The sequence below is a fragment of the Heterocephalus glaber genome, unplaced genomic scaffold (assembly GCF_053883595.1).
Source record: "Heterocephalus glaber isolate CG9 unplaced genomic scaffold, H.glaber_assembly_v1.0 deba00001606, whole genome shotgun sequence".
Classification (NCBI taxonomy): Eukaryota; Metazoa; Chordata; class Mammalia; order Rodentia; family Bathyergidae; genus Heterocephalus; species Heterocephalus glaber.
Genome location: NW_028258377.1, coordinates 10,595,761 through 10,608,136, shown reverse-complemented (window position 1 = coordinate 10,608,136; position 12,376 = coordinate 10,595,761). Strand labels below are relative to the sequence as shown.

Below are 12,376 nucleotides of genomic sequence, written 5' to 3'. Positions count from 1 at the left end.
TCTCAGGAGCCTATTCTGCTTGAAACCTGGAGAGATATGGCACTAACCCATTAGAATTTTCTATCTTTTCTGTGACATATGATCTTCCTCTGAGAAGCTGAGGAATAAAAATCCTTCCATTGATCAAAGGATTTGGCCTGTAAAATAACCCAAAGAAAATCAAAGTGGGAAGTCCCAATTCTGTGCATGATTAAATACAAGATTTTCCTATTGCCAGTTTTTAGCCCATGTCATCTGATAAAACTATAAGTGCTTTCAAGGATGAGCAATTTCTTAATTGTACAATTCAGTCCTCCTCATTGCATAGCTAGCTTCTGAAATGTGGCTGGAGAGATTCAATTAGAGACCTGTGTCTGGAAGATGCCAAGTCTATAATTGCTCCCTGTGGGAAGGTGGTACCAGGGGACAGTCATCTGGACCCAAAGGAACAGTCAGGACAGCTTCAGATACATCTGATAAGAAGTGATCTACATGGATAAAACTGCTGATGATAGGGAAGCAGATGGCAGGAAAAGAATGGCCTGCACTTTTATAATCAATAACTTGTAGTTACATTTATCACTGGCTCATGTGCTGGTTCAAAACTCACTCAGGGACTTGGCATTCATTCCTAAAGGCAACACAAGAATTATCTGCATAGAAGGTCTTTTTACAATTTTTCTAATGACAGATGTGGTGAGCTGACAGTCTAAGGATAGGTCCTCACTAAAGACCCCAATATACACCTGGTTGCTTAAAGAGCATACCTGGGAGTCACGCTGGGCTCTGCTTCTCCCTCCCTCAAGAATAACCCCAGCACCAGGTCTCACTGAAATATGCCAAGAATGTGCACTGACTCTGCCTTTCTCCATTGCCCTACTCAGGCCGAGGTGGAAACCACCGTCCCCTGTGCGAGAAGGACTGTTACATCTTCCTCACTGGTATTCTTTTTGCTCTCATGAAGACACAAATAGAATTTTATGATCTCCCCTGCCCTGCAAAGTTACCCTCCCACCCCTCCAACAGTCTTGGAGAATCTAGAATATAATTCAAGTCCTGACCATGTTGGACTCTGCCTTCCCTTTTACATCTTGCTCTAATCTCCCCTCCAGCTGCTCAGGACTGCCAGGCTTCTCCCTCTGACCTTTTTGGGTGCTCCTCCACTGCCTGAACCTCTTTCTCTATAGTTGCCCCTTCTTATCTGTGAGGTTTTGGCCAATTATCTTCTCTTCCAGGATGCTCTCCCAGGTAGAACCTCCCTATTTTTCTCCATTTCTGAAACTTATTCTTTCTTCTTGGCTTTTCTATCAATTTGATGTCATATATTTATCTGTGTTATCTTGTTCACTAACCTGAAGATGCCACTAAGGTAGGCACCATGTCTGTATCCTCAGTAAATGCCACTCAATAAATATGTACTCAGCAAAGGCAGGAAGGGGGTTATGTTCTGTGGAGATGGTACAGACATGCGACTAAATTCATGTCTGAGTGGCATCTACTTCTGCACATCCTGGGGAAAAGGGGTGGTCACCTGGTATCTGGTGGGCTTGCTGAAAGTGTTGTTTGCAGTCAGGTTTTCAGAATTTCTCATGCCAGCCTGGTAGCGAGTCTTCTGGAAAAAAAACACATATATGTATTGCAGGACTTGAATGAACAATGTCCACATATGGACTGACTCTATAAGGGACCTTCTGGAAGCTGGTTTATACTTTGCTGCTTGGCTTTTCAGAACACTCTTCTCAGGAATTCTAGTTTTGCAGGGTGTTCACAAAGGTTAGAGAATGTTGTTTGGGAGACTCCAATCTGGTTTGGGAAACACTGAGTTAAAGTTATGTGAGTGTCTTTCCTCTAGGACTTTCCAGATGCTCTAATATGTTAAACATTAAGAATCCACATGAGGAAGAGAGAGTTGGCAGGGAAACTTTTGCTCAGAGATCATTCTCCAGATACTTTCTGGAAAAACTATTCCAATTCCAGTAAGGAGGTTCCTTTATGAGACTGTGGCTCAGCCAGGCAGCAGGCAGCAGGTAGCTTGCTAAGATCTCAGTAGTGTACCTCTCCAAGGAATTACAAGGAGAAGGGCTGGTGCCTCGGGCAGCCTCTGCTTGGTTGGAGCTTTGTGATGTACCCAGCAGATTCTGAAAGGCAACAAACTGTTGCAGCTCCCAGCTTCCCTTGCATCGGGGGCCACCATCTGAATCAAACATGCACACTGTCTTTGCCTCCAAATCCCACTGCCTTTTCTAGCCCCACAAACCAGATGCTACCTACCCTGAATTTGGAATTCAGCATGCCCATTTCAAGGTCATTTTCACAGCTTTTGGCTTTAGATTTGCAGAGTTTTATGAGGCACATCTTGATTCTCATTATGAGATAATAAAATGATTTAGGACTTGGCACTAGATTAAAAGGAGCAGGTAGAGTTCTTCCTTCATCAAAATAAGACAGCCAGAGTTTTGCTCGGGCGAATTTCCACTCCACATCTGCATCCTCCTGTGGAACAAGGGAATCAACAGCACACCATCAAAGGCTACAACTCAACAACTGTGCTCACTGTGAGGAGTGAAGATACAGGCCTCAAATTCTGAGATCAGATTTCTAAAACAGACTCTGGTGGATCTGTGGCTGTTCATCCTCTCTAGAGAGTGTACAAAGATGGGGATTTTCTCTTGCTAAGAACGCATGAATTTGTCACTCTTAATGCCTCCACCTACATCCTTGGGATTCCTGGTGGAAAAGCCTCAGCCAGTTTTTGACGTTCTCCTGTGTTCTCCACTGCATATTTTCACCAACATTCTCCACTTGCAGCTCACCAAAGAACTTTTCTCACTGCCACTTCATCTTGGTACTCATTAATTTTTGTAGCTCTGTGAATGGATTAATCAACCACCACAGCATCAAGGTATTTATTTATCTTTTAGAGAAGTGCTGCCCAATAGAAATGTATTGTGATCTACAAAGGTGACTTTACGTACATTTAAATTTTCTATCATATTATAAAAGGTAAAATGGAAAGGGAAAATGAATGTCAGTGATGTATTTTATTTAAAGTTAATGAGTCCAAAATGTTATCAATTCCAGAAGGAACTGTGATAAAAATTATTGCCAGAGATGAAGCTCAGGAGTAGAGCTCATGCTTAGTGGCAGGCAAGGCCCTGGCTTTGACCCTCAGCATGCCCCCCACCCCAATTATTAATGAGATAGCTTTCCTTTTCCTTGGATACTAAAAATTTGGAGGCAAGCATGAATTTGATATTTAAAGCACATCTCAGTTTGGACCAGCTTCATTTCAAGTGCTCCATAGGCTCTGTAGGTTAAGTGTCTACCATATTGGACAATACAGGGTATACATTAAAAAGTATATTTTGTACGGGCCAGAGTGCTCCTGGGGGGATGAAGAGAGATCTAGCATGTGTAATTCAAGGGGAACAAAGCCTGAATGTGGTTTGGAGGAGGTAATCCAGCCACATTCTCTCTGGTGATGGGTTAGATTAAAAACTAAGGCTTCTGACTTGCTATCAATGCCAGAATCCTGAGTGGGCCCCCTGAGAGACAGTAGGAGTGTTTTGCTATGGATAGGCTCCTTGAACCTCTGTTGGGGGGGGGGTGTTCCAGGAAAAAAGATGGGACTTAAAGGGTTTTTTTAATTAAAATTTTTATTTTGAATTGTGCATGTTCTTACTCATTTGAGGATGGGATTTGGAACCAGATAGATCTGATTTCAAAACCCCTTATTTACTTTGTGATTTCAGATAAGTCTTGAGCTTGCTTATCCAGACAAGGAACATAACACTGTGTCCTTCATTCCTCAGGTATTGAGTATGTGCTCATTTCCTCCAGCAGTAGATTCACACCAGGGGCTGTGAATGCAGCAGGGGCCTACATGAGGCCACTGAGCTGTGCCACAGGAGTATAAGGTCATAACCTGCAGCTTGACCACTTTGCTTGCTTCTGTTGAGGGTTGGTCTGCTTGAGACATCCTATGTGTCACTTTTAGACCGGAATGGGAAGGTTTTTTTTTCCTTTGTGTGTATGTGTATTTTGTTTTGTTTTGTTGAGACAAAGTCTTGCCATGTGGTCCAGGCCAGTCTGGAACTTGCTATGTTCTCAGTTAACTCCTGATTCTCCTGCCTTAGCCTCCCAAGTGCTGGAATTACAGGGGTGCACCACTGTGCATAGCAGATTGGAAGCTTTCTGAGGGCTGGGGTCCTCCTGGTCTCACCATTTAAAAGAGCTATAACAGGGGCACCTAGACTCACCCAGACTGAAAAGAAGGATTGTATAGAGGTAAAAGCATGGGTTCTGGAGCTTGCCATGGTTCAGATCCCGGTTGCTCCTTATCTGCTGTGAAACCATGGCAGCTGACTCAGTTATCTCATCTGTAAATAGGAATAATAATACCTATCCATCTCACAGGTTGTTGTGAGAATTAAAAGAATTAATGCATAAAAGACATTTAACAGGGAAAGATATTGAGTAAACCCTAAAAAAAAAACAAAACCTATTTTCTTTTCCACAGCCTAGCACAGTGGTCAGCCCTTAGACATTTAGTAAATATTTACAGATCATCTACTCAGTGCCTGGCCTGTGCTGAGGAGTAACATGCCCTGTGGATTGGACGGTCTGGCCAGTGAATTGGTTAAGCTGCTCAGCAGCCAGCCTTTGATTGGGAGGTGTGCCAGAGCCTTGGGAAGATCTCAGGCTGGGCTCTGGCCTAGGGCTCAGAAGCCTACCCATGGCTGGCGTTAGAGCTGAATAGTTCTCAACCAGGTCAAGTGGGGGCAGGTGGGGTTGGGTGGAGAAGGAGTGGGAGTTAACAGGGAGGCAGCGAGGAGAAGTGTAAACAACTCTGGAGAAGGTTGGGAATAAAAAGCAGGGGAGAGAGTGGTTCAGAGCTGAAAGTGAGATAGAGCGAGCACTTTTTATAGTTCCTTTTTTTTTTTTTAAAGATCAAGAGACTTACTTAAATACTGATGGGAGGGACTGGGTAGAGAGGAAGAAGATGAAGACGCAGGTAGGCTGGGCAGGGGTAATGTGCTGGGGGTGGCTTTTGAGGAGGAAAAGCAGCTGCCCAGATGGAGTGAGGTGGCTCTGTCCAGAGGGGGTGGAGGTGGCCAGCAGTAAGGTACAGGCAGGAGTGGACTGGGGTAGTAGGTGTTCAAGACTTACTGAATGAATAAATAAGTGGGAGGACTTACAAATATTCACTTTATCAAAGCTCAGCATGATTATGAATCCTTGTCATTTTCCAATGAGACAGCTGGGCAGGTGTGCTCTCACCTGTTGGGGAATTTCAGAGTGCAGAGGGAAGATGTGGGGCTGCAGTGAGCTCTCTCTCTCTCTCTCTCTCTCTCTCTCTCTCTCTCTCTCTCTCTCCCTCTATCCTGTGCTGGGATAACTTGACATCACATTCTGTGAGCTTGCCTGGTCCTATTCTAAGTTAGAGGGCATCCCTTAGCCAACCACGTGAGTTCCTCTACTACAGTCATTAGGATCAAAGTTGACATGCTTGTTAGGCTGCGGTGGAACTACTCTGGACGAGCAGTATAGAGACCCACAAATTATCCAGGCATCACCTGATTTTCTTTTACATGTGGGGAAACTGAGACCCAGAAGGACAGGACTATTTAGCAAAAGCTCATAATCCACATGGTGACCAAATATATAAATGCTTTCTTGAGAGCAGAGTAGCAGGCAGCTAAGGCTTCATGACTCGCCTTTCCTTTCTTCTCACCTCTTCTCACCTCTTGTCTCTTTTCCCTGCTCAATCTATGCTCTGGGCAATGCTGAACACACCACATTGTTCTACCCTTCCCCATCCCGAGATGGTTTGGAATACTCTTTTATTGGCTGTGTGTTATTAGGCTGAATTGTAGCCCCTTAAAATTCCTGTGTTGAAGCCCTGCCCCCAGTACCTTAGAATGTGACTGTGTTTGGAGGTGGACTCCTCAAAGGGGGTGCTTAGAGTTAAAAGAAGTCATAGTGTGGGACCCTAATCCAGCAGCATAGATGGCAAGGCCAGGTGAGAACACAGAGAGAAGGTGGCTATCTGCACCCAAGGAGGCAGGCCTCCCAAGAAACCATCCCTGCAGACACTGTGATTGCCTACCCTCTGGAACTATAAGAAAACACATTCCTTATGTTTAAGCTGCACAGTCTGTAGTTTGTGTTTTTTTTTTTTACTGAAAGTTATAGCAAAGCAAGATCAGAGATCTTTACTTTTTCTATATGAGGAATACACAATTGTTTCTTATAATTTAAGTACAGAGCTATACTGAACAAATATGAAAGTCTCCTTTGAAATCTCCTTTCTCCTTACACTCCCTTCCTGAGCAGGTCCTTGACTGAGAGGCTGGTAGCATCCCTTTCTCTCTCTTTTCTTTCTGCATATTTACAATTGTATTAGTATATAAATATGAGACTTGTCTGTTTGTGTTTTTCTACAACTTGCAGTTTTTCTCTGAATAATATCTGAGGGATTTTTCCATGTGTATTGTACATATACAGTATTCTAAAATGACTGTCTCAGTTTAAACAAACTGATGTAGATGAGCTATTGCCAAGTTTTCTTTTAGTGAACATCTATGTAAAATCACATTTATGCATAGATCTACTCTTAGAACTGGAATTGCAGACTAAATGGGTTAATGCATTTTAAGTTTTAGTTAATTTTATTTAACTCTATAATAGGTAAACATGATTTAGTAAAGTATAAGAGGGTGTGTATAAAGTGAAAGTGATCCCACCCACAATGAAGCCTCCCCCCAGGCAGGCACCCTAGTGGTGCCTTTCTTAAGGACACTTTCAGAGGTTTGTTTCTCTTTAAAATGTGTGTATGGTAGTATGCACCTATAATCCTAGCATTCTGAGAGGCTGAGGCAGGAGGATCCCAAGTTTGAGCCAATTTGGGCAACTTAGCAACTTAAAGACCCTATCTCAAAAGAACAAATAAAAAGTGTTGGGGATTATAGTTCAATGCTACTGTGTTCAATTCCTAGTATGGCAAAATAAAACAAACAAACAAAAACCTTTTACAATAACAAATCAGTATACATTCTGCCATCAGCATGTAAAGAACATCTTCATCTCTTTTGTTAAGTTGCACAGCATCCTATTGTTCAGGTGCATCAAATTCTATTTAACTAGATTCCTGTAAATGCTCATTTAGTTTGCTTTTAATTTCTTGATGTTCTTAGCAAGATTGCAATCAATAGCTTATGGTTTATGCATTTTAGATTTTGATAAATTGCTTCCCAATACTTTCTCTCTCTTTTTATTTGGTGCTGGGGATTGAACCCAGGACCCGACAGCGGAACCACTGAGCTAAATCCCCGGCCCCCCAATACTTTCTTTTAACCCCCTTATCTGCCTGGTAAAATTGTTTCTGTGTTTCAGTGCCCTTCAAGTAACCCTGGAAACCTCCTTCCCCATAGCCAATCTCTCTTTGTTGTACCTCTCCTATACTCAGTTGCTCTTGCTCTAGAGCACTGTACTTTGTTGATCGCCATCCCTCCTTTTCCTTCCCGACTAGGAGCTCCTCAAAGCCGGGTACTGTGTCTTAGTCATCTTGTATCTGCAGCACCTAGCACAGGCTTGGCATATAGTAGGTACTTAAATAGCAAGTGAGAAGAAGAAAGAGAGCAGGCTGAAAGAGTCATTCTGATGTGCCATGAGCCACCTGAATGGTATTCTAAGGGGCCACATGTCGAAGAGTAGTTCTTTCTGCTTTCATTATACCTTTTTGTGTGGTATTGCCAGCCATACAATGTGGCAGATTGACTGGATGCATTTCTTGAAGCTTCCCAGAAAGAATGTCTGCAGTTTGTTGCCCTAGCCTCACATTTAATTATAATAACATAAGGCTTCTGATGTCATCACCCTCATTGCTGAAACCAACAGTGTTAATTAAGCAAGCAAGAGAAACTGTTTCCAATGAACTGGTCTTACCTCGATTTCCTGATAGGAGTTGTTAATCATGGCTATTAGCATGTTGAGCAGCACTACCACCATGGTGACGTTATAAACGCCATAGAGAACATAGCCAATGTTCTCGATGAATTTATGGTCATATTTCAGCACCACCGAGATCACTTCAGATAAGCCGAATATGGACCAAAATAAGGTTTTAAAACTTTCTTCAACTCTACAAGGAAACAAACAGTCATTTAATGTGTTTGAATTAGTTCACATTTTTAAAATGAAAGCTGCCCTTTCCCAAGCTTTAGTGGTCCCCCTGGAGTGGGGCTGGGGTGGGGTGGTGGTGCCTATGGTCCAAAAATAATAAGTTACTTAAATTCCTAAGAAGACTTGGAAGAATATTATAAATGGCAGTCTTTTCCTTTTTCATTCAGTCCATTTATTGGGACTCCTAGAGGAGGTATTATTTTTATCTCTCTGTAATTAATTAAACATCTAAAATTAAACAATGGGGCAAATATTTGTTCTTGAGGATTATTAGCCTCAGAAAGCAAACTGCTCTTTCAGTAGACTCTTCTCAGACTGCACAGCCCATGTGACGGGAAACTCGGCAGTGACCTGGGAAGCAGGTGGTATACAGATGGAGCTGGCCTCCATGGTGCCCGGTACTTGCAGGGCCACTTGACACAGAGCAGCCACGTGAGTCTTATGACCACCTTTGTCGTGCACTCACTTTTACCTCTGCATTACATGCCTGAGACCAGCCACATCTACTAAGTCCTCTAAACTGGGCTGGAATTACCAGAAATGGCAATGAGGATTTGGTGTGTCTACATTGTTCAGAGTCACTAGGTATCTGCCCAAATCTTACACCGTCACATCCCCAGGTGGAGGCTGCATGTGCTTTAAGGGTAGTTTAGGTAAGATCTAGCTTTTAGAATATTGTTCTTTGAGCCTTTTGATACTATGAAGTTACTGAAATACAGAGGTTTTAAGACTAAGGTCCAACCAAGCATGTCCCACAGTCTTTACTTTATGTGCATTATGATCCCTTTTCTGGTTTATGGCATAGAATCTTATCAGAAAGCTGGATTTTGGTTAGAAGGTTTAGAGTATTCAGGTGTATCTGGTAACACTGGGATGGCTAAGTGCAGTTATTTTAGTTTGCATCCATCCAAATTTTTGGTACCATAATGAGAAAAAACTATTTTTTTTTCCTCTTTAACATTTCAGATTCTCTACACTCACCCACAAATGGCCAAGATTAACAGATTTTTAAAAAATCAGTGTCTGTCAAGGATTGATATTTACTTGATGGGAGGTACAAAAATACTACTTGTCACTTGAGCTAAAATTCCACTCTTGCATGAATTTGCAACTCTCTTGAGTGTGCATATCTGGGAGTGTATGTGTGTCTAGCGAGCTGTTTGGCTCATTCCAGAGTCTGAGTAACTAATGTTTGAAGTAGATTTGTGCTGTCATTATTTGTTATTTCTCTTAATGCTGTGAATTTGGAATGTTTAATTGATTTCAGTGTTATTGAGAAGGAATTTAGTTACTAGTCTGTTTTTGTTGTTGTTTGTTCTTCATTTTTTTGCAGTACTGGGGATCAAACTCCAGACCTTGTGCTTGCGAGGCAGGTGTGGCACCACTGAGCTAAATCCCTGGTCCTGTTTTTTGTTTGTTTGAGACAGGATCTCACTGTGTAGTTCAGTCTTGCCTTAAACTCACTATGTAGCCCAGGGTGGCCTTGAATTTGTGGTGATCCTCTTTCTTCAGCCTCCTGAGTGCTAGATTACAGGTGTGCACCACCACGGCTGGCCTAGTTACTAGTTTTTGAAGCAGTGACTGGGTACAAAGCCATTGTCACAGAGCTCCAGTCCCTAATGCAATTCTGAGAAAGTAGAAAGCATTTTCTTCATGCAAGATGTAGCCTCCATTTTGTGTGAAAAGATGATATTCATTTTGTGGGAAGATTTGTTGTCATATTGTCTCTCTCCCAGTATGATCTTGGTTTTCACTCTAGTGGAAGGGAACTGGACTACACTGACCCTGAATGAGCCCCAAGCTGGAGGAGATGGCAGGGCATGATCTTGCTGGGCAGGGGGTGGCACAGGACTATGAACTTGCCATGAATATCCTAAAAAGTAGGTAATCTTAGTGACACAGAGATAGTTTTACCCAAACTCTTTCGTATCTTACCTGGAAACATCCTACAAAGCTTTGGCTGACACAAATGAAGCAAGCAATTAGAAAGCACATCCAGGGGAAGCATTCTGAAATTTGATTTGGTGAAATGGGTCTAGATTTAGTGTGTATTTTTTCTCTCATTTGCTTCTCATTATGAATTTTGCTACAGAGTCCTGATTTATTCTGATTCCCTCATTTAGGGATTGTATGCCAACAAGCAGAAGGAGGCAGACCCCAATAAGCAGTATGTGTTCTGGAAAAAGAATATTTATAAATCTCTAAATTTAGACCTTAGTTCCTTCTCAACCAGAACCCCCAACTGAGGAAAATTAACCTAGCTTGGAATCTGTTTGATTTGTTATCTGTTTTCCAGACAATCTTCATAGCCCTATACCTGTTTGTTTTCCATTCTATAGTTTAAGAATTAACCACTGGGCTTACACTTGGCCATTGTCTCTAGGAGACTCTATCGACTCACTGAGATTGCCTGAGAAAAACCACCCCTCCCATAGCAGTAACCACCTGCCCCAGCCTGGCCAGGAAGGGGTCTGAGCTAAACTTTGCATCTCTGACAATTGCTTCTATGTTCTTAAGGGAGAGTGTTCATGGCCTTTACTTCCTTCTTTTGGAAGCAAAATGAGTTGAGATAACAAACTTCTTCTGTAAAGACAAGGTGGATGTATTGGCTTGAATCACCCAGGATGGCCAGATTCATCATTTGGATCTCTTGAGTCTTTAATTTATACCCATCCCCTGTGACCTGAGCATTCATTGTATTACCTGAATAGATCAATTTTATTGCTCGTTTTTGACAGGGGGAATCTTATCGGCTAAGTTATGCTCAATTACCTGTGCTGAATTGTAAGAAATATAGTATTTTACCCACAGTTTGCACCATGTAACTAGATAAATTCTGAGGAGAACCAAAGAGTTAAATATTAAAAATTACATCATCAAAAAGTAGGTTACAGTATTTCTGAGTAGCATATAATCTTGGGCTGGGATACATTCCAGAAACTCTAAAGATTTAGTCACACAAAACTTAACTTGTTTATATCAAAAACATAGTAAGTAAAATATAAGGCAAAAGACTGAATGAGGAAAGAATTTGTATTTGCAAATGTTATGCAGACAATGATGATTTCCTTCTTACATAAAGAGCACTTACAAATCAATATGAAGATGATAGAAACCATAGTAAAGAAAGGGGGAAAACATCAATGAAAACTTAGTGCCTTATAGGGTGACAAGAACTCTACAATGAATGTGAGATGTCATGCTAGCATTATGTTCTAGTTTAATATGTGGCAGGAAATAAATGGAACCTGGCCTCACTGCCCTGAGTAGGAAAAGATTTGTGTTAGCTTGACTTTGAAAACCTACAGTAATACATTTTCAGAGAAGCTGGTCTTGGAAACCAACCAGCAGTACATTTTGAGTCCCACGGGCTCAGGTCCTGGAGCTAGCCCTTGTATCCTGTGAGGTTATGGCGCCTTCTAAGACATATTAATCATCATCTACAATTTTCATTAGTAAAAGAACCCAGAGGATAGGGCAGAAGGCCCATTCCTGGGGAAGTTTGGACCTGGCTTTCAGGTAGAAGTTATCTTGGAATTGGCTTAATTGATGTTTACCAAGAAGGCACATGTCTCACAAAAAGCCCCACTGTCAACTAGCAGGTTTCAAGGCTAAATTTGAGGTTCTTTACTAATAGAAATGGCAGCTACAGCTCCCCATCTTTATCCCACCTACCATGGCTATTGATTTTGCCACAGACTCCTTCAACTTTGTCAATCACAGAGGGCTTCACTGATAGTTGGAGGAGTAAGAAGAGCAAAGGTACATTCCTGGGTTCAAATCTCAGCAATGCCACATACTGGCTATGTGAGTTTGGGCATGTTATAAAGCCTGTTTGAGACTTAATTTATCCATCTGTGAGATGGGCATAATGGTATCCTTTTGTTTAGTTGCTATAAAGTTACAATAAGAAAATTTTATAAAATACATAGCAAGAGTCCAATAAGTGGTAGCTATTGCTTTGATTTCTTTCTTTCTTTCTTTCTTTCTTTCTTTCTTTCTTTCTTTCTTTCTTTCTTTCTTTCTTTCTTTCTTTTTTGTATGGAGAATCAAACGCAGGGCTTCACCCTTGTCAGGTAGGCACTGTACTGCTGAGCTACATCCTCAGCCAGATTCATTTCTTTGTTTATTGAACTCTAAGTGCCAAGTATCATATCAGGAGCTGAGGATACAATGGTTTCCTGAACAAATGTGTTTCTATCCCTTTGGAGAT

At 41.8% G+C, this 12,376-nt stretch overlaps 1 protein-coding gene and 1 long non-coding RNA gene across 7 annotated transcripts in view; one reads left to right on the top strand and one right to left on the bottom strand.

The window, feature by feature from the left end:
* The window catches only part of Trpc7 (transient receptor potential cation channel subfamily C member 7), a 188,457-nt gene that overhangs the window by 8,300 nt on the left and 167,781 nt on the right, over positions 1–12,376 (bottom strand). For 2 of the 3 annotated variants that reach the window (XM_013077533.3, XM_087194728.1), the window contains 3 exons: positions 7,927–8,122; positions 2,251–2,472; positions 1,511–1,591 (listed from right to left, as the gene is read on the bottom strand). In XM_013077533.3, the coding sequence (XP_012932987.2) occupies positions 1,511–1,591; positions 2,251–2,472; positions 7,927–8,122 (499 nt within the window). The remainder of the gene's footprint in view (positions 1–1,510; positions 1,592–2,250; positions 2,473–7,926; positions 8,123–12,376) is intronic. The other variant, XM_087194729.1, reaches the window with a different exon arrangement.
* The window catches only part of LOC147822921 (uncharacterized), a 408,296-nt gene continuing 400,695 nt past the window's right edge, over positions 4,776–12,376 (top strand). For all 4 annotated transcript variants that reach the window (XR_015444740.1, XR_015444741.1, XR_015444739.1 and 1 more), the window contains exon 1: positions 4,776–4,993. This is a non-coding gene — a long non-coding RNA (uncharacterized LOC147822921). The remainder of the gene's footprint in view (positions 4,994–12,376) is intronic.